General features: G+C 33.1%; 4 protein-coding genes and 1 pseudogene across 5 annotated transcripts; 2 read left to right on the forward strand and 3 right to left on the reverse strand.

Annotated features, from left to right (window-relative positions):
- Nucleotides 1-266: 266 nt before the first annotated feature.
- On the reverse strand, nt 267-4,965 carry LOC111275241 (ribonuclease TUDOR 1-like; annotated as a pseudogene). The gene is made up of 14 exons (XR_016328941.1): nt 4,901-4,965; nt 4,568-4,712; nt 4,256-4,471; nt 4,104-4,176; nt 3,816-3,830; nt 2,629-2,819; nt 2,337-2,531; nt 1,947-2,257; nt 1,621-1,848; nt 1,350-1,538; nt 1,175-1,255; nt 740-1,101; nt 511-590; nt 267-376 (listed from the first exon to the last, which is right to left on the reverse strand). The product of XR_016328941.1 is annotated as a ribonuclease TUDOR 1-like (transcript).
- Nucleotides 4,358-14,896, reverse strand: LOC111275249 (uncharacterized). Its single transcript, XM_089746733.1, has 12 exons — nt 14,317-14,896; nt 9,539-9,640; nt 9,229-9,453; nt 9,065-9,147; nt 8,869-8,969; nt 8,648-8,771; nt 8,403-8,557; nt 8,058-8,194; nt 7,776-7,946; nt 7,382-7,606; nt 4,836-5,010; nt 4,358-4,712 (listed from the first exon to the last, which is right to left on the reverse strand). Exons 1-11 carry the CDS (start codon nt 14,317-14,319, stop codon nt 4,975-4,977), a joined length of 1,362 nt encoding a protein of 453 aa, XP_089602859.1. The 5' UTR covers nt 14,320-14,896; the 3' UTR covers nt 4,358-4,712; nt 4,836-4,974.
- A 708-nt stretch (nt 14,897-15,604) lies between these two features.
- Nucleotides 15,605-16,960, forward strand: LOC111289916 (RmlC-like cupins superfamily protein). The gene has a single exon (XM_022881281.2). The coding sequence runs from the start codon at nt 15,762-15,764 to the stop codon at nt 16,482-16,484; it is 723 nt and encodes a 240-aa protein (XP_022737016.1). The 5' UTR covers nt 15,605-15,761; the 3' UTR covers nt 16,485-16,960.
- A 5,947-nt stretch (nt 16,961-22,907) lies between these two features.
- On the reverse strand, nt 22,908-23,360 carry LOC111275255 (E3 ubiquitin-protein ligase SGR9, amyloplastic-like). The gene has a single exon (XM_022860467.2). The coding sequence runs from the start codon at nt 23,358-23,360 to the stop codon at nt 22,908-22,910; it is 453 nt and encodes a 150-aa protein (XP_022716202.2).
- Nucleotides 23,361-24,983: 1,623 nt separating this feature from the next.
- LOC111285452 (polyadenylate-binding protein 1-like) lies at nt 24,984-27,521 on the forward strand. Its single transcript, XM_022874926.2, has 6 exons — nt 24,984-25,306; nt 25,393-25,495; nt 25,701-25,771; nt 26,284-26,475; nt 26,558-26,682; nt 27,101-27,521. Exons 1-6 carry the CDS (start codon nt 25,151-25,153, stop codon nt 27,144-27,146), a joined length of 693 nt encoding a protein of 230 aa, XP_022730661.2. The 5' UTR covers nt 24,984-25,150; the 3' UTR covers nt 27,147-27,521.
- The last annotated feature ends 285 nt before the right edge of the window (nt 27,522-27,806 follow it).

Here is a 27,806-nt window from a genome sequence, read left to right on the forward strand (position 1 = left end):
GATGTGTTATATATGGGCGAAATGGGTCGATTATCACAGGTAAAGGGTACAATAGAAATCTAATTTTGTTATATTAACGATACAAATTGATAAAAATGAATCCTACTTAAGTTCACTCATTTTCGATGGATATTTTTTATCCTTTAATTTGGTGTTTATTTTTATGAAATAGTTTGATATTAGAAGAAATTGTATAAAATTTATTCACAAAAAAGAAATAATAAAAATGACTTGTCCATTTTTTAATAGACAGATGAACTACTTCCCTAATCAATATTCATCGAAATATATCCGTAATCATTTCGTCCCAAAATATTACAATTTCGTTTGGAACAGATAAGCTTCAAACCATTGAAAAGTGGTTCATGATCACATTCTCAAATTTCAGAACAAAAAATGATAGTTTTTTATTTCAATGAAATTTGCTTGCCAATAAGTTTTACTAGGTTTCTACTCGTTTGAATAGAAAATATTTTTTTTAAGTGAAAAAAAAAATTAGTTTTCTCAAACCTGTTTTACCAGAAAGATATAGATACATTGCCTCCATTGTAATTCCATCTCTGAGCATATAAATACTCGAGCTGGTCACTCTTAACAAAAATGAAAATATAAAAAAAAAAAAAAAATTGGGAAATTGGAGTATTTCGCAATTAAGGGATTGTTTTACAAGAATCATAGGATAAGTAAAATAAAAATTCAGCATTGCAGCATTGCAGCTTACTGCTATGGTCCGACTAACCCGCAAGGAGAGTTATAACGAGAACAGTTGACTTTTCAGCCGGAGATATCCCTTTCCTCTATGACAGCCGTAAACTGCAGTGAGCTCCTTAATGTTTGCTCAGTCAAAAACTGGGCAGCCTCGTCACCATATTCATCATTGAGGGTTGGAAATTTAAGAAATGCGAGACTGCATAACTGAGCAAGCCCAGGAGACGCTGAAACTGAAGGATCAAGAGGCCGTAATTGATTGTATGGAACCTCCTCTCTGATCAAGACGCTGATACTTAAAGATGCAAGCTGTTGCTGAATAGATAATAGTCCCTGATCTCCCACCGTCTGGACATAAAATTTTCCACCACCCAACACTCCTGTAACAACAAGCTGAAAATAACCAAGTAATTCACCATTTCATGACAGAGTCAGATAGCATTATTTGGTTGGGTTCCTAGAGCACCTGTAGCAGTTCTTTTGGTTTGTTTTCGACTGTGGTTGGTCCATTAGAAACTTCCTCTCCTTCAACATAGTTCTCCCAAATCTACAAATAAAAATTTCAAGATAACTATAGCCAAAAAATTTCAATAGCATTACCAAAAGAATAATGGTGAAAAAAGATATGTCCTGCTTCTTACTTTTAGTTGCTGCCTCTTGGCAGATTCTTCAGCCTGTTCAAGAAGATGAGCACCAGGAATCCTATCACCACCAAATGAAGTTTGTAGCTTCGCCAGGCCAGCCTCAAAGAGTGGCACGGCCATATTGGATCTTGACTCCCACAAAGACCCCAAAAAAGTTCCGGTTCTATCGACAGTTTCCACTTCAATCTATGTAGAAAAGCGTACATATGGAAAAAAGAAAAAGAAAAAAAACAAGGCAGACGAGCAGTTTGATTATAAAGCCGTATACCTCCAAATCTCTCATGATCTTTCGCCTCAACAGTGCTATGGCTTCATCTGAAAAGGCCTCATCACTAACAGGACATCTGACACCGGAAAATGAAAAGGCAACGCTACAAGTTTCCTTTGGGATCAACAACTTAAAACGATGACCACTTAGGACATATTCCACAACGGCTGGAATCCTCCTGCTTCGGTGCAGGAATGGCAAGAAATCTCTAGCTTTCTTGGCTGATACCTGGAAGTAAACAAGACACATATGAAAAATAGAATTCGGATAAGAAAGAGAAATATACCAGCAGGAAACTAATTAACATAAAAGGAAACATTGCTAACCTCTGTGAGGTCTTGTATGCGCATGACTGGAGGATCCTTGTCAGAATGAATTCCTTTCTTCCCAGAAATAGCATGCGATTCAGCAGCCAAAAGGGCATCATAATAGTTTGATCTTTCCTCAAAATCTCTAGCTGCTGGCTACCTGCTGTGGATGGGGCTGCTGGAGAAGCATCGTCGCCATTTCCCTTAACAGGGGACATGAGGAAGACTGAGCCAAAATCCATTACCCTTGAATCTGCAGACGCACCAGTAGTAGCAGCTACATCTGCTATGGTGACATTCCTGGAATATTCCGTTTGTACATTTACCTGACAAAGCATGTTGACAAATTATAATAAAGGTCCCCCACACCACCAAAAAAAGATTTAAAAGAAAAGATATTCAAATCTGTCTTCCAATAAGGCGTGTTCTTAAAAACTCCCTTGCTTCCCGGCCGTAATCAGCTGGCTTTTCATCTCTACGAGGATTGCCTATTTTTGGACATCTAATGCTTGAAAGATTGACTCGGTGCTCTGCAAGAGGACTGCCATATGGGACAGAATCGTCAGCCACAACAATGCAGTCCCCACTAACAACCTCCACAACCTGAGAAAAATCATACTACTGTAAATAATTACAAAACCAAGAACCTGCCAATACAAATGACATGAGAAATTAATTAAAATAATACTGTTGCTATTACCTTTGCTGTGAAGTTTTGATCAAGAATTGCCTTTGAGTTTGCAGCTGGCGGTACATAGTTTGTCCAGATCCTCGGCCGAGTCTTCTTGGCTTGAAGTTCTGCAGCCTTCAACCGCCGCTTGGCATCATCTTCCATCATATTAGCACTCCATTCAACGTATTTTGCTAGACCTTTTATTTTGAGAAGCAATGGTTAGGTTGAGACAGAAGGGTGGGAGAGTGTGAAAGAATTCAGAATATATCAACACAAATTCAAGGCATCACATAATGAAGCATCTAAATTTAGCAATTCGTATAATTGTATCATGTAAAATATTATATTTATATTATATTTTACATAAAAATCTCGTATCATAATTCATGTTAACATGAAAATATAAAATATAATTTTTTATTTTATTAAATTTATTTATTATTTTTTTAAAATTTGAAGTCATGATATTTTCGTATATTTTATTTATATCATTTTTGTATCGTATTATAATGTTGTATTTCAAATTGTAAAATATATAAAAACCAATCATAAATACATAAACCTTAAAAAAAGAAAATTAAGTTATAGGTACTAATGGCACATAACTTCAAACTATTAAGCGTGCATAGTGGTTTAGAAAGAGAATGTAAGCTAGAGATCTAAACTAGAGTATTGGACAAAGCAGCTAACAATTTGCTTAAGAGAATAGAAATTACAAATTAAAGATCTACAATAAAGGGAGGAAATGCTTCTTTTACCAACAAAACATGAGAAACAAAATGAGGCAAAAGAGAAGAAAATCATCAAATTTCTTATACAAACACAACCAAAATACAGCTCCAACACCATTTGCAGGCATTAAAAATTATTTGTGTCGAGCTCCAACTTGAAGATATTCTTAAAATTACAAAATATAAAAATAGTAGAGGTAAAGGTAAAGAATATTCTTTGCGTTTATATTTCAATATGCAAGTCAAAGAAGAAGTCGAAATAAGAGAAAGATATGAAATTAAGATTACAAAAAACTTGTCGTAATAATGTTTGAATGTCTGTATTTATAAATGAGGAATAGGGATTAGCGGAAGACAATAATGATATGACCAAGCTAATATGACATTAATAGTGTCAGCCCAATCGGACATATCAAATCAACGTAATTATTTGAAATACCTCTAATTATGTGTCAGGGGTTTCTAATGAAAGAAATGATCAATATATCTTTTTAACTACTAAATGCCCTCAACAGAAATAATTTACGGAGGTTTTCTTTAAAAAATTAAGGTGATTTTTTAAAGATAATTCTAGGGTAGAAAATTCTCTTGGAAGGAAAATTTGTCATATTATTACCAAGAAACTAATGTTTTTGAGGGTATACAAAAATTTTACCAGAAAAAACAGAACAAAAAACTTTAAGACTAAAACATGAACACTTCAAACTATAATTCAGTAAGAGTTCAGTGTTTACATTATTGATTAAAAATATGTTAGGCATGGAACAAAACAAAATCCAAGAACATACATTTTCCACAAGCTCCAATTGCTGAATTTGTCTACACCTTCAAGGACAATGCGTACCTACAAAATCAACCTTTAATTTAGATTTTCTATCCAAAATGCATGCACACCAGTCAACTTAAAGTATTCATTCACTCACTTCTCTATTCAAACAGCGAATCTCTGTAAAATATTTAGCTTTTGCTCCAAATGGATCAGGTGAAACTTCAGCAGAAGCTGCCGATGAGGCAGTAGGCCTCTGTGCAGATGTTAAGGAAGCCCGTGGCTCAGCGGAAGCATCCCCATTTTGTTCATCAGAGGTCAAATCAGTTTCAACAACAGTTCCTGCAGCAGCGCTCCTACCCATTGAAGGGGCCTAAATAAACAGGAAATATTATAGATGTTTTAAAAGACAAACTCATATGGTGAATGAAAATAAACAAAAAAGAAAGTCGTGAATTAGAACTTGTGCCTGGATACCAGCAACAAACACTTGCACAAACTGAAAATCTGGAAGCAAATGGACTCGAACAGTTCTACCATCACGAACCTGCTCAACAATAGCTTGCATTGGACGACCCTTATTTGCAGCTAGAAGACCCATGGCATCCAAGTTACTAGGTCACCAATGGCAGATGGAGGTAAATTAATCAGCAAGAAAATGTCAAGCAAACATGAAAAGCACTTAAACTTAACAGGGACCTAAGCCAAATGTAAAAGTACATTCAAATGAGCCTTACCAGTTTAGGAGCAATAAGAGGTGCCAAGGTAATGGTTTTCTTAGGTGGAAGGCCAGCCCTGTTACTGGACATGGCCGTTACCACCAAGCAATCCCCAGATGGAACTGCTTTGACTCTCCCTTTGTACCATCCCGTGGCCTCAGCTGTTGATGCCGCCATTGTCAACAGCTAAGATCTACATAAAAATTTACCAAACACTCCACTTTCAACATCAGTATTTCCATCAACAACAAAAAATATTAGCAACATTCTAAATAACAGGATTAAAAAAAAAAATTCAGATATGTAACGTCGCATTAATCGCAACTTCTAAACGACCAAAAATTCATTACTTAATCTTATAAAAAGTTACATGTGTTGGGAATATTGACTCAAATCCCATAAGAGATTTGTTTGAGATTTGTTAGAGATTTGTCAGATATTGCTTGATGGACAAGAAGACTTGCAAAAAAAGAATTCAAAGAGAAAGAGGATTCTTAATAGGTAAGTTTGACTTGCAAGAGAATAATTCTAAAAGGAAAGAGATTCTTAATAGGCAAGTTTGACTTACAGGAGAAGAATTCTAAGAGAAGAATTCTAAGAGGAGAGAGATTCTTAATGGGCAAGTTTGTATGGTTATAAATAGGTGAAGTCTCTACAGGGTTAGGTATGAGAAAAAGATGTAAGAAAGTTGTAGATTTTTGTGGGATAGACACCCCATAGGAGTATTGGGGTTCTACGTCTTATGGGTGTGTATATTTGTTTGTGAGTGGACTAGAGGAGATTGAGAGGGTCCACATAAGTATGATGTATGGGAACATATGGGTATGTGTTTGGTTGTGTTGAAAAGGTGCACAAGAGTTTGGGTTTGTGTTTGTTTGTGTAGAGAATACTTCATAGGACTAGAGGAGATTGAGAGTGTCTTATGAGTATTGATTGTTGAGTGGGGTTGATGATATGATGTATGTTTGTAATTCTCTGCAACTAGTGGATCTTGTTTTTCATCCGTGAATGTAGGTCAATTGGACTGAACCACGTTAAATTGTTGTCTCTTATGTGTTTGATTTATTGTTTGATTTCACTTCCGCTGGTGTGATTGGATTTGAGACTTTTAGCCCAACAAGTGGTATCAGAGCTGTGGTGTTCTCCAACAAGTGGTATCAGAGCTGAAGGTTCGAAACGTGAGAAGAGTTAAAGATTCAAGATGTGAGAAAAGCCGATGGTTCGAGACATGGGAAGAGTTGACAATTCGAGATATGGGAAGAGCTTGGTTTGAGACATGAGAAGAAGTAAGCTTAGAGGAGCTCAATTCAAGAGAAAAGTTCGAGTTTAAGATTGAGGATTGGTTTGTATGAAGCGTGAAGACACAAGAGAAGAGAATATGATTGTAAGACTTCCATTGTAGGTGGAGCCAAGCATGTCTAGCATGAAGACAGATATTGATGAAATTTGAGTCAAGGTGGAGATTGTTGGGAATATTGACTCAAATCCCATAAGAGATTTGTTTGAGATTTGTTAGAGATTTGTCAGATATTGCTTGATGGACAAGAAGACTTGCAAAAGAAGAATTCAAAGAAAAAGAGGATTCTTAATAGGTAAGTTTGACTTGCAAGAGAATAATTCTAAAAGGAAAGAGATTCTTAATAGGCAAGTTTGACTTACAGGAGAAGGGTTAGGTATGAGAAAAAGATGTAAGAGAGTTGTAGAGTTTTGTGGGATAGACACCTCATAGGAGTATTGGGGCTCTACGTCTTATGGGTGTGTATATTTGTTTGTAAGTGGACTAGAGGAGATTGAGAGGGTCCACATAAGTATGATGTATGGGAACATATGGGTATGTGTTTGGTTGTGTTGAAAAGGTGCACAAGAGTTTGGGTTTGTGTTTGTTTGTGTAGAGAATACTTCATAGGACTAGAGGAAATTGAGAGTGTCTTATGAGTATTGATTGTTGAGTGGGGTTGATGATATGATGTATATTTGTAATTCTCTGCAACTAGTGGATCTTGTTTCTCATCTGTGGATGTAAGTCAATTGGACTGAACCACGTTAAATTATTGTCTCTTATGTGTTTGATTTATTGTTTGATTTCACTTCCGCTGGTGTGATTGGATTGGAGGCTTTTAGCCCAACAACATGCATCAAGAAATGTTGAAATATTAACAACAAAATCGATTCAAAACGTCTTGGTCTGTTGACTTCATCGAATAAAACAGACAATTAGAAGAAAAAAAAAAAAAAAAAACCATGATCAAAATCATTGCATGTAAAAACAGATTATCGCAATGCAGTTAAAGAGATCTAATACCGAAAAAATTCGAGAATTTTCAGTTCTTGTGTTTTACCTGGATCAGCTGAAGAAAACTGAAACCCTATTGGATATATCGAAAAATGAATATCGAAAGATTTAAGGCTTATCCATCTTTGTTCTAAATCTCCATGTTTTGAAGCTCAAAATTGAAAATAAAGAAGTCTGTGTCTTCCAATAGCTCATAAGAACATGTGTTCAAAAGCTATATGGATTCATCCAACTATAATATCATTCAATAATCAGAGAGCAAATCACTGACCTGCACATAGTCTACAGCTGGAACTACACGTGCACGACGTAACTCAAGAGGCCATTGATTTTGAGCTTCATAATCATCATCTTCCCCAGAGCGTTGCCATTCATCAAAATGGGCTAACATGTCAACATCCATCGTGAAATTTAGGATACCTTGAACAGAGTTTACCGTGTAATTTAGTTTGAAAGGAACCACCTTAACACCTTTTGATTCAAGCACATGAACAACCTGGTTTTAGAATAATCAAACCTTAAGATTTACATTATATTATTATATTAAGGTTCTCTCTAAGCAAAAATATAATATTGCAGTTCAATCAATTAAAAGAAAACGATGAATTCATAGTAATCATGACTTATGTAACTATAGATTTAGTCACAAGTTTGTGAAATAACACCTCCTTGTCAGCATCTTCATGGTAACCAACTGTAAGCTTTGTGATGTCAACTGAGAATGGGTCATCAAAGAGAATGTCTCTTGATGAATAATCATCTGGATCTTTCCCTCTGATAGAATCCAGAATAACCGCACAATCCATAGCATTTCTACAGAATGGACCAAGCTTATCCTGTTAAACAGAGAACATAGAAAATTATTGAAATGTTACCCCCAGAGCAGAAAGTGGTGGCTGGAAACTATTTTTAACTCAAAGGAGATATCTTCTATGCAGTGATATTACCAAGCTTTCTGATATGCTCATTACACCAGTTCGCCCAACCGTGCCAAAAGTTGGCCGCAATGCTGTCACACCACACCGAGCAGCAGGGTAAGTAATGGAGCCAGCTGTTTCTGAACCAATTGCAAATGGAACCATACCTGTAACGTTAATTTAATTTCTTAGATGAAGCAATGTATATCTGGTTTAGGTAGTGATTTTCATTTAAGATCAACATCTTCGGTTGTTTTGATTGTGGGAGAGATTGTTAGATGCACAAGTGCTATAGCCTATTTCTATGACATCATCTCATGGTTACTACAATTTTGTCTAAGATGTTTAATAAATGGAACTGAAAATCAAGAATACCAGCAGAGGTGCAGGCAGCAGACCCAGCTGATGAGCCTGAAGAGAATTCCTCAATGCTCCATGGGTTCCTAGTCCTACCGCCAAACCAGATGTCATTAAAGGCCAGTGATCCAGTAACAAGCTTTGCAACAAGAACTGCCCCTGCAGATTTTAACCTGCATTGGGAATTGATTAGAGAAATAAGATAATCTGACTAAAAAAACTTTCTCAACATAGTTCATAATAATTTGGATGATTTTTAATACCTCTTATATACCCCGGCTTCAATATTAAGCACTTGGTTTTTGAAACTTGTTGAACCCCAAGTTGTCTTGTAATGAGGGACTGAGATTATATCCTTCAACCCGTAAGGGACGCCATGGAGAGGCCCTAAAACAACAACCAATTTTTAACTCCTGAACCAAGTGGCAATTTGACAATGGGCCAATACATAAAGAGCTAATTTCTTGACTTCGTTAACAGGTACCTAAATAGACTCCTTTGGAGAGCAACTCGTCAGCTTCTTTTGCTTGCTTGTAGGCTAAATCTTCAGTATAAGTAACCACAGCTTCAAGTACTGGATTGTACCTGGTCTTTTAGCAGCAAAGAATCAATGTTTGTTGGACAAAAAGAGCATAGACAGCACAAATGCATAAACACCACCAGATAATTTTTATTTCTACCTCTTTAATCGCTTCAGAAAAATTGTTGTAAGCTCTTCAGAAGTAATCTGTTTTGTCTTAATGAGTTCTCCTAGTTCAGTAACCTGATAAAGACCAGGAAAGTTCACATGCAAAATTAGATCATAGCGAATGATTCAATTTTATCGAAGCAAAAACTGACTCACACTCAAAAAGGCAATATCTTCTTCATTCATTGGCCTCTGAATGCCCAGATTCGAAGGATGATTAAACCTGCTGGCCTTGTCTTGTGATTGCTCCTTGATCCACTGTGGGTTAAAAACCAAAGGAGAAGGATCAAGCAACCCTCCATTAACTGAAGCAACTAACTTCCTGTTGGCTCTTATTATGGGAATATTGAACTCTTTTGCAGCCTTTGCAGTCTCCAGCACCTAAGAGAAATTAAATTAAAGACAATAACCATAGCCATTTGGAGAAGGCTTGTCCAAAATAAAACCATAGTGCTAAATTCATCACCTTGGTATCATTAAAGAAATCGGCATCCAATAATGTCAATGCACATCTGATTTGTGATGCTTCAACAGCCTTATTTGAACATTCACTGTCATTTTTACAGTCCTGACCAAAGCACAAGAGAAATGTCCACAAAATTTAGTATCAAAGCACGCTAGATCATGCATAATAGCATATCTACTGTGTTAGAAGATGTGTTTAGGACTGCTAATGTGGATTCATTGAATGTTTCATGTTGTTCCTGTTTTTCTGATGTTGGTTATTTTTTTTTGTTATTCATGCTGGTGGTCATGGCTTAATCTTAGGATTATGATTTTAGTGGATAGTTATTAATTAGGCTTTAAATTGTAATGTTTCTGATGTTAAGTTATGCAACAGTGAGTAAAGTTTTCTTTGCTTCAAAAATAAACAACATTTAGTATCAGAGCTTTCTTCTTAAGGGATCTGTGTGTGAAATTGACGCGTCATGGAAGCTGAAGCCAATTTCTCCGCAATTGCTCCGGCGGTGTTTGACGGAGACAACTACCAGATTTGGGCAGTACGTATGGAGACATACTTGGAAGCTTTAGATCTTTGGGAAGTAGTGGAAGAAGACTATGAAATTCTTGCACTTCCAAACAATCCCACCATGGCACAGATTAAAGCACAGAAAGAAAAGAAGACAAAGAAATCAAAGGCAAAAGCCTGCTTGTTTGCTGCAGTCTTATCCATCATCTTCACTCGTATCATGTCTCTGAAGTCAGCAAAAGAGATATGGGATTATCTCAAGAATGAATATGAAGGAGATGAAAGAATTAAAGGAATGCAAATCCTTAACTTGATTAGGGAATTTGAACTTCAAAGAATGAAGGACTTCGAGACGATTAAAGATTACTCTAATAAGCTTCTGAGTATCGCAAACAAAGTAAGGCTTCTTGGATCTGAATTTACTGACTCAAGAATTGTAGAAAAAATTCTTGTTACAGTACCTGAAAGATATGAAGCAACCATCACTGCCTTGGAGAATACAAAGGATCTGTCAAAAATTTCCTTAACAGAATTGCTTAACGCTTTGCAAGCACAAGAACAAAGAAGACTGATGAGGGAAGATACAACAATTGAAGGAGCTTTGGCAGTCAAGCATAAAAATGTGGCCAAAAGTAAAAGAAAAAAGAAAAAGATTTTGAAAGAAATGGGGCAAGTACTGCATCAGCCAATGCAAAAGGAAAGAATGAAAATCAGAAGAAATCCTATTCACCTTGCCAACATTATGGAAAGAAAGGTCATCCTCCATTTAGATGCTAGAGAAGACCTGATGCTAAATGCATTAAATGTAATTAGATGGGACATGAAGTTGTTATCTGTAAAAACAAAATTCTGCAACATGGTGAAGATGCAAAGATTACCGATCAAGAGGAGGAAGATCACCTGTTCGTAGCTACATGTTTCTCCGACATCGAATCAAGTGAGAGTTGGCTTATAGATAGTGGTTGTACTAACCACATGACACATGACAAGGATCTATTCAGGGAACTAAGCAATGCAAACTCATCGAAAGTTCAAGTTGGTAATGGCAAGTACATAACTGTGAAGGGAAAATGAACAATTGCAATTTCAACTTGTTCAGGTACAAAGTTCATTTTTGATGTATTATATGTCCCTGAAATTGATCAAAACTTGTTAAGTGTTGGACAACTAATTGAAAAGGGTTATAAAGTTGTGTTCGAAGATAAAAGTTGCTTGATTAAAGATGCAGTTGGCCAAGATATTTTCAAAGTAAAAATGAAAGGGAAAAGCTTTGCTCTAAATTTATTGGAAGAAGAGCAAACTGTTTTCCCAATCAAAAAAAATATCACTGAAGTATGGCACAAAAGGCTCGGGCACTATCATCAGGGGCTACTGCAGATGAAATCTAAGAAGATGGTAAATGATTTTTCAGAACTTGATGATCATATTCCAAACTGCAAAATATGTCAGTTTAGAAAGCAAAGTAGGAAACCATTTCCCAAGGCAACATGAAGAGCATCAAACAAGTTACAATTAATTCATACTGACATTACAGGCCCACAAAGAACGCCTTCTCTGAAAGGTAGTCTTTATTATGTTACATTCATTGATGATTTCATCTGTATGTGTTGGATCTTTTTTTTAAAGTACAAGTCAAAGGTGGCTCAAGTCTTCTGAAACTTTAAAGCCAGAGTTGAGAATGAGAGTGGCTGTAGAATTCAAACTCTCAGATCAGACAATGGTAAAGAGTACACCTCTGAAGCATTCACTCATTTTTGTGAAGAGGTAGGCATCCAACATCAATTAACCGCTCCATACACTCCACAACAAAATGGAGTAAGTGAGAGACGGAATAGATTCATATTGGAGATGACATGATGTATGCTACACGAGAAGAACCTACCAAAGCAATTTTGAGCTGAAGCAGCAAATACTGCTATTTTTTTGCAAAACAGGCTTCCCACAAGAGCAATGAAGGATCAAACACCCTTTGAGGCATGGTATGGTTATAAACCATCTCTGAATTTCCTTAAAATATTTGAATGTTTGTGCTTCACTTATGTTCCACAGACCAAGAAAGATAAATTAGATAAAAGAGCACTTTCAGGCATCTTCATTGGCTACAGCTCAGTTGTAAAAGCTTATAAAGTTTTCCAGCCACAAAGTAGAAAAATTATTATAAGCAAGGATGTGCACTTTATGAAAAATGAAAAGTGGAACTGGGATGATGCAAAAAAGATGGATCCAACCTTAAAAGAGCACAAGCTCAAGTTTCCTTGCATTGGAGACTGGGAGAATGAAATGGTGGATGACAGTCCTATCAGAGGTACAAGACTATTTTTTTATGTTTATCAAAGATGCAATATTACTGTGTGTAAACCTACAAATTATGAAAAGGCCAAGACGGATCAAAATTGGATTGTTGCAATGAAGAAGGAGCTATTCATGATTGAAAGGAATGAAACATGGGAGTTGGTTGATTGACCCCAAAACAAAAAAGTAATTGGAGTCAAATGGGTGTACAGAACCAAGCTTAATGCTGATGGCTCAATCAACAAGTATAAAGCTAGACTCGTGGTCAAAGGATATGCTCAAATACTCGATGTGGACTACTCAGATACCTTCGCACCAGTCACTAGACTCGACACTATCAGGCTCTTACTCGCCGTTGCAGCATAAAAGAATTGGAAAATGCACCAATTAGATGTCAAGTCAGCATTCTTGAATGGTTTTCTGCAGGAGGAGATTTATGTAAAACAACCAGAAGGCTAAGTCAAGGAAAGAGAAGAAGACAAAGTTTGTCTTCTTAAAAAGGTACTTTACGGATTGAAGCAAGCTCCAAGAGCTTGGTACAGCAGGATTGATGAACATTTACAGAACTTGGGATTTATCAAAAGCTTATCTGAATCAACATTATATGTCAAGCACAATGGAGCTGACATTCTTATCATCTCACTATATGTAGATGACTTACTTGTGACAGGAAACAACATAAGTATTGTGGAAAAGTTTAAGCAAGAAATGATGGAGTTTTTTGAAATGACAGATCTTGGATTAATGACCTTTTTTCTTGGAATGAAAATCAAACAGAATGAACATGAAGTCTTCATTTGTCAAAAGAAATATGCCAAGGAGATTCTGAAGAAGTTTAAACTCGAAGAATGTAAAGAAATGAGGACACCAATGAACTCAAAGGAAAAGCTCTGTAAAGAAGATAGAACAGAGAAGATTGATCAGGTATATTTCAAAAGCCTGATTGGTTGCTTAATGTTTTTCACAGCAACTCGGCCTGACATTTTAAATGTTGTAAGCATTTTGTCTCGGTTTATGCATTGTGCAAGTGAATGGCATCTCAAGGCTACAAAGAGGGTGCTTAGATATGTGAAAGGCACAAGTGATTTTGGCATTAAATACACAAAGAGCAAAGAGTTCAAGCTGGTTGGTTTCTCAGACAGTGATTGGGGAGGTTCCATTGATGATATGAAGAGCACTTCAAGCTATTGTTTCACACTTGGTTCTGGTGTTTTCTCATGGAGCTCGAAAAAACAAGAAATTGTAGCTCAATCCACAGCTGAAGTAGAGTTTATTGCTGCAACAGCTACTGTGAATCAAGCTTTGTGGCTAAGGAAGATTTTAATCGATCTTAACTTAGAGCAGGAGGAAAGCACGAAGATTCTTGTTGACAATCAAGCTGCCATTGCTATCTCTCAAAATCCTGTGTTTCACGGGAAAACTAAACATTTTAATATTAAATTATTCTTCTTAAGGGAAGTACAGAAAGATGGAGCTGTTGTTCTTGTCTACTGCAAAACAGAAGATCAGGTTACAGATGTTTTCACCAAGCCATTGTCAATTAGCAAGTTTGAATTTCTGAGGACAAAACTTGGTGTTTGCAGCTCCTAAAGCAAGGAGGAGTGTTAGAAGATGTGTTTAGGACTGCTAATGTGGATTCATTGAATGTTTTATGTTGTTCCTATTTTTCTGGTGTTGGTTATTTTTTTTTGTTATTCATGCTGGTGGTCATGGCTTAATCTTAGGATTATGATTTTAGTAGGTAGTTATTAATTAGGTTTTAAATTGTAATGTTTCTGATGTTAAGATATGCAATAGTGAGTAAAATTTTCTTTGCTTCAAAAATAACAACATACTGCAACCAAAGTTCTGTATGAGCCTATAAATCGGATCCTTTTTTATATGATCATAAATTTCATCACGTGACCTCTCTTCTACTAGTTGTTAGTCAATACTCCACTAGATTACGGCAAAAGAAATACGACCAGACAGAGAGATTTTACCATTGTTTGGAAGTGCTAGCTAGAAGACGATGTGAGTCTGGTAAAACAGGCGAGTTGTTGTTGGTAAAATCTTTCAAGGTTGGAACTCTGACAGGAAAGCGGAACAAACGACCAGGGAAGAAAGGAGTAGCAGAACGAGGTAAGACATGAAACGTGTCAACCTAGATGACATGTTCGGATACATGTTAAGAACCAAGTTGCCATATTATCAGAGATTGTTGGTCTTGGTCCCTCCATCACCGCCTTGCAATTCCATTCTTTTTTTTTGGCCTTGATCATCGCTTAAGTTAAGCTTGGAAGTAGCAGCAGTGTCATGGCGTTTTTGGAAGAATTCTTTTCTGAGGAATAATTAAAGAAGTCAACTACATGTTTCTCGAACGCCACTGGCCATTATTTTCTTTCATTTTTTTTTCTCTTGAAAGAAACCAACTACCATTCGTCTGCTCTTTCTGGAAGAATCTGGCAACAAAGAACAAATTGCTTGCTGACTTTAAGGTACTTTTGGAGTGCGACACGGTTGGCTCAGTTTCTTGCTCAATAAATGTGTGGCAGATATCCGTTTGATTGTCAATTATCATCTTACAAAAAGACTGAAGTTATTGGATTGTTATCACTTGAAAATCTAAATATATTATTATTTATGGAATGCTTGGTTAACATATAATAGCAATGGTTGATTGGAAGTTTATAATAGGTCTAAAGTTCCTGGGGATTGTACCCTGAGTTAGATGTTGGTTTTGTCTTGTATATATTGGAAGCTATAACTTGTCCTCTTGGGTTGTGGGATTTACTTGGAATAAGCTGACTAGACCATTCCTCTTTTGGTTGTTACATTTCATTTTTCTTCAATTCATCTGTAATCTTGTTTTCTGGTGAGATTATTACCCTAGTCGCTAACTCGCTATGATTATGAAGACTGTCAAAAACAGTGGGAATAGGACAGAGAAGAGTATGATTTAAGCCACAGGATACACAGAATCAGTAAAGCCAGAATTAACGTATAGATATGGAGCTCCTAAAAATTGACAGCGCACCTTATTTAGATTGCTTCACTAAAATTTCACACTTGCCACAAATTATAATTTGACCCGTGTCATATTGCTTCTCCAAGTTGCACACAGAAGCCTAAGCCTATCTGTACTCTTTTCTTTTCCTGTAATGGCAAGAAATATTGCAGATTCAGTTAACATTTGAATGATGTTAAGACAAGTTGAAAATGTAGGGTCCACATTAGAATTTGCTGTTGCTATCATCAAAGATTGAAGGGAATATCAGCGAAGAACACAAGGGACATTCAGGCTCCAGCCATTGAGGTACTTTGAGATTATCTTTCTTTAAAGCAATGGACTTCTTCGTATGGAATCCATATGGAATCCAGAAGTGAACTCCAAGCCTGGAAAAATAAATTCTAGTCCTTGCAACCTCTAAATGTAACATATATAAACATGACAACAAGCAAGCTGACACCCATAGCTTCACAAGAGAAAACCAAGATGAATTCAAATCTTCTTTTCTTCATCATCTTCTGCACTTCCATCAGTATCTGCCTGGCAGATATTGGCAACCTCTATGATGCTTGTCCAACCAATATGACTGCAAAACAAACCGTGTTCATCAACGGTTTTCCTTGCAAGAATTTTTCCCGCATCATTGCTCCAGATTTCAAGACTTCAAAGCTAAACCATGCAGGAGATACAGACAACTTTCTTCGTTCCTCAGTAAACATAGTCACTGCTGCAGATTTCCCAGGCCTGAACACTCTTGGCCTATCAATAGCCAGAACTGACCTTGAAGTGGATGGTAGGGTAATGCCTCATTCCCACCCTAGAGCCTCTGAGTTATTTTTTCTTAGCAAAGGTGTTGTGCTTGCTGGTTTCATCGACACCAACAACACCCTTTTCCAATCATTCATCAAGGCAGGAGATGTCATCCTGTTTCCCCGCGGTCTGTTCCATTTTTGCGTGAATGCAGGTTTTGAGCCTGTTACTGCATTCTCGGTACTGAACAGCCAGAATCCAGGTGTGGTGAGCATTAGTGGTGCCATGTTAGAGACTAATTCAGAACTGATAGACAATATTACAAGGAGATTGATCTCAGTTCCCCCGTCTGAGCTTAAACGCATCAGCAATACCAGTCTGGCTAAATTTTCAAGAATTCACACTCAGTAAAGCCTTAGAACATTGTGTTGATACATAGTTTCCTGCATATAGCGCTTTATTGCCATTGGTATTAGCTTGAACATTGGTGTGCAACATGAGTGAAAAATACACTCTTTGATTTAAGGTCCATTTGAGAGGCCGATTGGAGGGCTCTCCCCGTATCAGAGGGTGCATTTTGTAGCCGAACCTCTTAAAGTGCTTAATTCCTTCAATGGTTTGATATTTCAGTTTGTAGTCATACTTTTAAATATAAGATACAAAGAATGTTCTTGGATTGCCTTTGCATGTATAGTATAATATTAATTTTTGCTTGTATTTTGAGCCCCAATTAAACAAATGAAAAATAAACAAGGTATGATATTATCGTTTTTGTTTGTTGTGTTTTGATTACAGTAATTTTCTTTTTATTTTTAGATTATTAGTTGCTTATGGCCTTGTTGTCTAGTTTGATATTGCCATAATATCGTACATCGAGGCATGTTCATCGACAAAAACTCATCATGTTCATCGACAAAAACTCAAATGAAGTTATTCAGTTGAAATTTGTGAATTTTTTATTAAAAATAATTAAATAATAAATTAAAAATAATAAATTAAAAAAATTTATTACATAAATCAAATGTGTAAATAAATAAAAAAAAGGCCTGAAACTACAAGTCTATAATCCATTGTTCCATCCTAACTTGAAACTTTTTAAGTCAATGGTAGTTTAAGCCATGCTCAACTAAACATTATCAAAATAGGAAAATCTAAAAGAAATTAATGCTTAGGCTTCCATACTCCGCTATAAAAGTTAGAGGTGTGCATCAAATACATTATTGCTTACAACAGCAAGAAAGATTAATACTATCAGGAAAAGGATATTTGATGGCAAGCTCATGGGCCGGTGCTGGGACTCTTATAACATTGGTGGTGGTGGTGTTGGGTGTTTTCGAGGTTCCAATGAGTAGAGGAGACATGAGTCTTAGCGAGTGCAAGGAGGAACAAAGGCTTCTTGTCAATGGTTGGAGGGCACTGATATTTGGAGGCAATCAGGATATCTACACCCAATTTATAAGATATTGTTCGTTTGTCCACTTTAACTCAAAAGTCTCTCAATTTTATCCTACAAAAAAAATTTCACAGATTTGAATTTAAACTTCTATATATTTATTATTACAAATCCTCAAAGCATTTTAACATGAGATCTTAATGTCTTTATCAGATCTAATACAAAATACACAGATCTATCGAGTCACATGAAACATTAAGCAAACCCAACACAAAACACACATATCATAAATCGAATCATATGAAATATTAAGCAAATCCAACACAAAACACATAAATTATAAATTACATCAAAATTTAAAGTTTTAGAAGTAACTCTCATTATGTAGCACTATTGTTTTAATACTGTTTTATCGCACTGATGACTGTTATGAGATTAAATCTTTATTTATATATATATATATATATATATATATATATCTTCAAAATTTGCATACGGGACTGAGACGTATCAAATCCTTCCCCTATTTGCTGCCGACGCGTTAGGGTCACCCATGTGGAGTGTGTGTGCCCTGTTATTACCCCTCAGGTTGCAGCCCTCATCGGAGTGGAACGCACCATTACCCAGATTGTAGGCTGTAGAAGGACTGTTCCTCACAACGTCACGTGTGGAAGTAAGGGCTCCTCTTCCTCTCTATCTCTTAAATCTCCATTTTCAGGTGCACTTATCAGATTTTCAGAATTATTAATTATTTGAATTTATTGCAGGTATTACTACTCCTTGAAGTTCCAACATCGGATCTTAAGCTTTTGATCTCTTGGAACACAAATCTAATTCTACCATGATCTTTTATGTTGAAAAACAACAAGAAGAAATAAAATTATTATGATTAGGTATGATTGTACTCGTCTCTATTGCTGCCTTTCTTCAACGTCCTAACACGGAAAAGTTGCCAGTCTCTTATACAATATAGAGATTATACATAAAATATAAGAGTAATAAGGGTTTAGATTAAATTAAATTCGATTTAATTTTTTTAAATAATATATAATATTATAAACTTTTAAAATTTTATCTTAAATCAAATCAATTTTTTTTTTAAGTCATTTCGATTCAAACTAAATTTTATTAATTCGATTTGGTTTATTTGTTTTTAAATTTTAAATTTTTTATTTTTATATATTATTTTAATATATTTAAATAAATTTATATGTAAAATAATTAATTTATTGTATACAAATTTAAATATATATAAATTAATAAAAATATATAATTCTATTCAATTTTTTTTTCACATTTAAAATTAAAGTTCGATTCAAATTTAATATATATATATTTAATATTCAAATTTGATTTAAATTAAATCAAACATTATACTTTTAAATCAATTTTTATTTTTTTTTCCACCCCTAATAACATGTTGATTATGAAGATATAAATGATGCTTGAGTATGAAAGAAAAACAATATTTAATTGGCAACTTGCACTTTGTAAACAATATTTTTAGCTCCAAACTCCTTTAGTATTCAACAAGAAATATAAAAAGAAACCATGACTAATAGTTACATGGAGGAATTAATTTAGACAGTGTGTAATGAAAACTTTGAGCTTTTGTCCAATGTTTTTTTGCCTGTTGTAAAAGATTCAAACCCTTTCTGACAATGCTTATTAAAATGTTAGTAACATTTAAGATTCCAACCCCCTTTTTGACAATGTGCACAAAGAACCCTACATGTAAATTAACTGCAAGGCATTGAATCAAGAATTCACAAAGGATCCAACTTTCTCTTTCCCCTTTTCACAGGATATTCCATTACATATACAACGAAGCATCTATGGTATTAATTTTGCATATGTACTATAAACAGTTCTTACTATTTAGGGTGCCACATGGCATTATTTAATAAATATTTTTCGAAAAATTTTATTTTTTAAAAATAGATCCCACTTTATATAATTTTTTTTCTTTCATTTTGCTTTCTTTCAAGTTAAAACTTTTTATGGGATTAGTATGTCATGTGTTTATTTTTATATATTTAATAAATATTTTTTAAGATTTTAAATTTTTTTATGTCTCATCAATTTGATATCAATGGTATGTTATATGTCAAAATATTTTTTTTATTTTTTTAACATTTTTCTATTTACATTTTTCTTCCTTTTTCCCTTTTAAATATTTATAAATTTTTTTAAAATATTTTAACTTTTTTTAATGTTAGACTTATTTTATATTATTGATTAAAAAATTATTTTTATTTTTTATTTTTATTTAATAATTTTTTAAGAAAAATTATTAAAGAAAACTCATTATTACTAATTTCCCATTCAACTTAACTTCCTCTTTTTTTTTTTTTTTGCTTTATCATCTTTTCTTTTTAATTTTTGTTATTTTTTTATTTTTTTAATTATATTATTTTATTGAAAAAACTACGAATGTGTACACAAACTATTTTATTTTACTCTTATCACCATTTTCGATCATTTTTTCATTTTTCCTTTTTTCATATTTAATAAATTTTATAAAAAAAAAAGAGGTCAAGTTAGATATCTACATGTCATTTTTCTTTTTTTATTTTTTTAATTAGATAAATTTTATAAAAAATATTTGATGAATAAAAATAACAAAAAATATTTTTTGACTGGCATTTTCCTAGTGGTAAATTAAAGGAATTCATGTGACAATATACAGGTATCACAATATTAAAAGATAGGGAATAAAAATATATATAAGTTTGTTTTGAAAAGAGAGGTATTTAGTATGTTTGGATTATATCAATGGGAAACTCTTCATCGAAAGACTGGGTCAATTAATATATACGAAATCTCTTTTTTTTTTTAATTAAAAATAAAAAAATTAAGTATAAATGACGTATAAATACAAAGCTTTCTTATGACTTGAAGTCTTGAAATAACATTCAATTTTGAGTTTTGAAAAAGTAAAAAAATAAATAAAACTACACTAAGATATTTCACTCAATAATAAAGTAAGCATTCTCTTAAAAGATGGATTCCCGCAAGATTAATGTTCGATCCCTTATACTTATAACTTTTTTTTTAATTTCTTTGTAATACCTAAAAAAAAAAAAAAGATTTTTTTAAACATTTTTATAAGTGGAGAGATTCTTTAATAAATAATGAAAAATACATAAAATCTATTGATAAATAATTTAACTTTTAATAAGATTAGCATCTATCACTTATTTGATCGACAATTGATCTAAAAAAAATGCTTATTTTTTCTTTTTTATATAGAACAAACAAGTGAAAGAATTTCAATTGAAGGATAAAAATAAAAACTACAATAAGAGTTGTCTTTCAAAGTTTAGTATATAATTTCCTTCAATTTTGAAGAAATAAAGTTAATTATTAAGTCGTAAAGTTTAATTTGTAATCCAAAAATCTTAAAATTTTAAAAAATTCATTATCTCTCTTCAAGATTAATTTGGACAAATTATTTAAACTTTAATTAAAGTCTAATAAAGTGTTAAAATAGTTTAATAATGTGATTTATTATTGTAAAAATAGGAAATAAAAATTTGATAAGATTGGAAAGGAAAATTTATATTTCATATAAACTTTGGTGTGTGCAGTGGTGGATTAAAATAATATTCTACATTAAAAAATAAAATATTGTCATGATTATTATATACTTTGAAAAGCTTGCTGAATTTACTTTCCAATGAAATAAACGAAAGTTAATTCTGAGTTTTTTTATGAATAATATTTTAATTTTTACTTATGAATATATAGAAAACCTAATAGCAGCAGTAGAGAGGAATTACAAAATTTCTTTTAGTTTGTATACAAGGAGTTATAAATTACACCATTTATGTTTGGAAAGCTTATTGAGTCTATTTTTCAACGAAATAAGCAAAATTGAATTTAGAGTTTCCTATGAATAAATGTGTAATTTTTATTAAAAGATATATATACTATCTAATAACAACATATGACGTGAATTGCAAAATTTATTATAATTAATCTACAGAAAATCATGAGATGGCCATATATAGTTAGAAAGCTTGTCAAGTCTAGTTTTATCGCATCAAAAAAATTTTAATTTTGAGTTGGATATCTTGAGATATAGCTATTTTAGTAAAAAGAACTCAAGCTGTTAGTATTAATTAGTTGAGTTAATCTTTACTTGACTTAATTTTTTTTTGTATAATTGGTCTCAAAATGGGTTGATTAATTACGGTTATATTGAAATTATCTTGAATAGGCCGTTAATTATTTTGAGAGAAAAATTAAGTGATGGAATCGAAAGGAGGTAAGTAGAATCTCACACACTTTACTTGTTTTCAAACCTATGTTTATATATATATTTTTTTAAATAAGTAAATATTTTATTTCTTTATTTTCGATATATGAAAATAGGATCAAGCATATGATTATTTTGTGTTTTGCTATGTAAATGATGGATCATACTTATAAATGAAATAAGAAAATGATTTATACGTAAATAATGATTTTATGATAGTTATGTTTTTACATCTTTGAGAAAGTGAGATCATTGACACCAGAATTAATTCTATGGCCCTGGCTAACGGGTTATAGTAGTTAGCATTAAACCCAAGTTAGTGGGTTATAATAATTAGCAATGATCATGATGATGAAATTATCGATATGATCAATGTCACGGGTTATAGCAGTGATCATTACTAACGATGAACTAATGATTTTATGATGATTTGTGATGATTTATGATGATTTTTACAATTGATCCATGATTTGATTTGATTACAATATTGAATAATAGTATCTTTGAAATGATTTATGAATTAATATATTTGATATTGATTTATAAATTTATGAAATGTTTGACAAAATGATGATATTTGAATTGTTTTTGATATTATGATTTGATGAATGCCTTGGAATGATCTATATAATTTGTATGAAATTAATATTTGATCAATAAGATGTGTGAGCCTATATTTGTTGAGCTATAATTTGTTCAATCTTCATTTTGTTTATTTTATATATGATATGAATAATAAAAATGATTAATCTTGTAAGGAACTAGAAGAATCTGAGTATTAGATAACAATTTAACAAATAAAATTTTATGAAGTATTGTTTCTTTTAGTTGTAATACTTGACATTGATGATTTGGAGACTTATTATTTAGTTATTTTACAGATATTAAAACTTTTTTAAAATCTTATTTTATTTGAGGATTTTTCAATGGTTATATATTAGGTTTTGTATTACTTTGAAGTTTTACTTCAAAGTAATATGATCGTGTTATTTCTCAATCTTAAGATGTGATATTTTTAATCTATAATTTTTTTATACCAAAAAAAATTTAAGTTAATTTTTTATCCAAAATTCATATATGATATCCAAGTGAAGCATACAAAATTATTGGCCTTTATACATGTTTATACATATTTGAAAACTATGTAGTATATTACGTAGTATATTACAAATAATAAGAGCTATGGAAAATATGAAGTTCGACCACATTGTTGACCATTGGCATTAGTCGGCATCGGAAAGCGGCACAATGGGCACAAATGACTGGTATTCAGCCACTTGACGATGCAATTTTCATGAAAGAGATGAGAACATGGCATGCTTGTGAGATCATCCGTTGCCTGCAGTGAGAGTTCCTCAAAGCAAATCACACGTTGTTCGGAAGAAAAACGAGGAATAATATCTCCAAGCTTGACCTTGCGTAATGCCTGTATGGATTCTTTAGTTGCAGGCACTGGCTTCAGAGCTGTTTCTGCCATTGCTTCTTCCATTGCCATGTCCTCATCTGCCTCTGCAGCCTCATCTTCCCAACGTTCCCTTCTGAAAACACATAACCTTATCGTTACTACGCCGAGTTTGGAATTCTCTTCTTTATACAGAATGAAGATTATTTCATTGAAAATTCCATCCAGCATCTCTTAAATATCACCATCGTAAAATCCAACGTCAGTTAAATGGTCAATTATATAAACAATTATGTCATCAGAGGAAAGCAGTTCGGAGCGCCTCCACAAGCTGGTATCCCAAGATTCTTCAACTCTCTCTCTCACAAGTCCATTTTCATCTTCAAGCTCTAAGGGTTTGAAAAACAAATCTGACTTGTTGACAAGCTTCATCAGCCCTACCAGGTTCTTCATGCTCATCCGGTATGACAAATCGGACTTGTTGAAAAGCTTGATCGGCCCTACCAGGTTCTTCATCCTCATCTGGTTGCCACACATGGTACAACTGCGGCATGATCACAGCTCCCGTAAGAAACAAAAAAAAAAAGAGAAAAGAACAATGCTCAATGGTTGAGGATTGAATTTGAGCAATTAACTTGACCTTAAACTAGAGTTTGTATGTGAAGGTGCGTGCATGCTTTTACACAGAGTGATTTATTATTATCCTAGTCCTAATGAAATTGGAATTGCATTGTCCTAGTTAGATAAAACTTTACTAAACTATAATTCTTTTTATTCTTAAAGATTAACTTAATTAAAAAGGATTTATATTTGATACATTATCAGTGAATCAGATGATATCATCTCATTAATGCAGTTAATCAAATGATATCACTTTATTGATGAGTAAGTTTTTTTTTTTTTAAAAAATAAATTTTTGTATATTTATTTTAAAGTTGATATTCATTTATATATTAACAAAATGAAATCATTCAAGCATAAAATCTATAAAGGTGATAACAGTTCGGTTAAGAGTGGATTCGATTTGATATTTTCAGATACTACATAATATTATGAAATTTTAAAATTCGATCCAAATTCGAATCGAATCTTCATTCGATTCAATCCGAATCGAATTAAATTTTACCGATTTGGTTTAGTTTGGTTTATTGGTTTTTAATTTTTTAAATTATTTTAATATAAAATTTTAATAGATTTAAATAGATTTTGATATAAAATTATTATTTTTATTTTATAAAAATTTAAAACATATAAAAACTAAGAAAATATATATAATTCGATTCGATTATATATATTTTTTATTTTTTACCTCTCGATTTGAAATTCGATTCAAACTTAATATATATATATTTAATATTTGAATTTGATCTGAATCGAATAAAAAAAATTTAAATCGAACTGAATACTACAATTTCGAATCGATTTTTAGATTTTTAAAATTTTTTTTACTCTTAAAAATTTATATACTGAAAATGCATTAAATATAAACTCAATTAAAAATATGTGAAACATATTATGTGCGTGATTCGTTATAAATTAAAAAATAAATTATTATATTTAAATAAATTTTAATTGTAAGAATAATTTATTATGAAACGAGGAAAAAACATACTCCTGTAAAACACTATATCATCGTTTAGATAAAGAGATTAAAAAAAAAAAAAACTAAAGAGTTTAAATCATATACTAATTTTCATTACAAGAAAAATTAAAATTTAAACCACAAAAATTTGACTTATTAGTTCAGATGAATGTTGTAAGTCAAACATTAAGGATTAAGGGTAGATCAATAATTTCGAAAAATGTCGTTGTCTGATTTATTTTACATTAAATCACCGGCCATTAATTTGTTTACCATTCGGAACACGAAAGTGTGATTCTCCCAAAAAATATCAAAGCCATACGCCGACGTCCTTAAGTCGTAAGTACCAATCTCAACTCACCAACAAATACAAAACCCTAAATCCCAAATTTCCCTCAATTCGACAAATTCCCCTTTCAAACACCCACAAAAAGAAAGAATGGAGCGACACCAAGAGCAAGAGCACGAGGTGTACGGAGGGGAGATCCCTGACGAGGACGGAGAGATGGACGCTGACTTCGACCTGTCTGGTGGAGCTGATGATTACGAAGGCAACGAGCATGAGCTTGAACAAGATCCCAATTCCAATTCCAAGGTTAACCCTTTTTTATTTAACCTTTCCTTAGCTTGAGTCGAGCTTTTTGTCTGATGAAAAACAACTTTTTTTTGAAAAAATTTAAGGATTTGGAGGACATGAAAAAGAGGCTTAAGGAGATCGAGGAAGAGGCGGGGGCTTTACGTGAAATGCAAGCTAAGGTTGAGAAAGAGATGGGCGCTGTCCAAGGTTCTTTTTTTCTCTTTTTGCTTTTCTGGGTTTGTATTTGATCTAAGTTTTGGCTATATTTTTGAACAATTTGACTGTTAAATTAAGAAAAAAAATGTTTTTAATTCTTGATTTGATTTTTTTTTTTATGGGTTATTGTGTTTGTGAATTGTTATTTCCAGAAAGCTTATTTGTTTTTACTTTCTTTTCCTGGATGTGTATGAAGATTCCTCAAGTGTTTCTGCAACCCAAGTTGAAAAGGAGGAAGTTGATTCCCGCTCGATTTATGTTGGTAATGTGAGGTTATCAACCCTTTCCTATGCCTTTTTTTTAACCTTTTTTTAGTTGTTGATTTGCCTAAATTGTCACATTTACGTTATCTTCTGTCCAATTAATATCTTGGTGATAAAATTCACTTGTAAGTAAAGCTAAAAGTATGATTCTGCTTTTACGGTGACCAATAAGGATGTAGGAAGAGTTTTAGCATTTAATCCTTTCAACCCAGTTTGGTTTTATGTTTGTGCATGTAATGTGGCTTGAAAATGCCTTATTATGTGCATTTGCTTGGACAATCAAGGCTTAGTTTGTATAGATGTCAAGTTCAATGTGATTCAAACAGTGGAAATATTAATGTAGTTTGTTGAATGCTGTGTTATGTTGTTTGGCTTCTTTAGGTAACTTATAAAAGGTTTATATTTACATTTAATAAATGATCTCCATGTAGTGTAATGTAACTAAATGATTTCTTCAGTGCTTGTGAACAAATGATCTAGATATGGACTAACTCTCTTATGTCTTTGTAACAACAGGTAGACTACTCATGTTCACCTGAGGAAGTTCAGCAGCATTTCCAATCATGCGGAACAGTGAACAGAGTGACAATTTTGACAGACAAGTTTGGTCAACCTAAAGGATTTGCCTACGTTGAATTTGTTGAAGTTGATGCAGTTCAAAATGCTCTACTGTTAAATGAATCCGAATTGCATGGTCGTCAGTTGAAGGTCTATAACTTGATTTATATATGGATTATTACTTCATGAATATAAACTACATGATAATAAAAGTGTGTTTGGTTATTCTCAGGTCTCTGCAAAACGAACAAATATTCCTGGAATGAAACAATATCGAGGAAGGCGACCCAACCCATATTTCCGCTCCCGAAGGCCTTTCATGTCTGGTCCTGCTTTCAATCCTTCATATGGTTATGGGTAAGCATAGAAATATGTTTGCTTTATTTGGTTGTTGGACAGGAAAAAAAGGATAAGTGGATATGTTTTGGTTTCTCTGCATGTTAGTTGAGCCAATGTCGGGTTTGCTATAATATATATCTGTTCTTTCTGAATTAGATGCATGGAAGTGGAAAACATCTCATGATGCTCAGAAATTATGCCTATTATGATTCTACTATCTAGCATTTGATATGCCTATATTGTTTAAGCTTTTTCTTGCAATCATGGCTCCGAACACAGTACTGACAAACTAGTTTAATTGGCATGGTGTCTGTTACTTCAGAATCTTTCATCTGATTTTTTTAATCTGTTGATGTCAAATATACTTCTTTTACCCCCATGCTTGAGAGAATTGAATATAATAGTTTCTGCTTAACTCGGCTGACCTTATTTTCAGGAGGGTTCCAAGGTTTAGGCGGCCGATGAGATACAGACCATATTAAGATGGATCTCAAGTTGTCAGAAGCTGCAATTTTGAGAATACCATTACCTATAGTTTATAATGGTCATATTGTTGTCCTATAATATGGAGGGAGAAAGATGAACTGCAATTTGCTTGCCAAAAGGCTGGGTGATTTTCTCAAATTGTGAGCTTGCAGGAGTGTGACGGATCCATTAATTTGAGCTTTGCTTATGCTTTGCTTTGACGGGGTTAGGCAGAGATGCAAATGTTGTAGTGAAATATTATTTAAGAATTCCTGTTCGAAGATTGATAATTTAATTTTCTCAGCGTGGATGAGTTTAAAATGTTGGGGATTCATGTTTGCTAATGTGACCACTTTCGCATAGATCATAATGCATAGGAGGTTAGCTTTCCAGTTGTTCTTTCTTGCTTTAGTTTTCATCGAATTACTGACATTCTGCAAGATTTAGACATGGAAATTTAAAAAGATGTGTAATGAAAATAATACAAATAAAAGATACGAAGATGATGTTTAAAATTTTAATAAAAGTTATATATGAATTTTATAAAATAAAAAAATATATATTTTGTGTTTTTATATATATATAAATGAATTATAATATGTAATTTTTATATAAAATATAATATAAATATCTGAATTATTAATATTTTATATAATATAAATATATGAATTGTAGTT

The sequence above is a fragment of the Durio zibethinus genome, chromosome 17, assembly GCF_047325235.1.
Source record: "Durio zibethinus cultivar Kanyao isolate XHJ-2024 chromosome 17, ASM4732523v1, whole genome shotgun sequence".
Classification (NCBI taxonomy): Eukaryota; Viridiplantae; Streptophyta; class Magnoliopsida; order Malvales; family Malvaceae; genus Durio; species Durio zibethinus.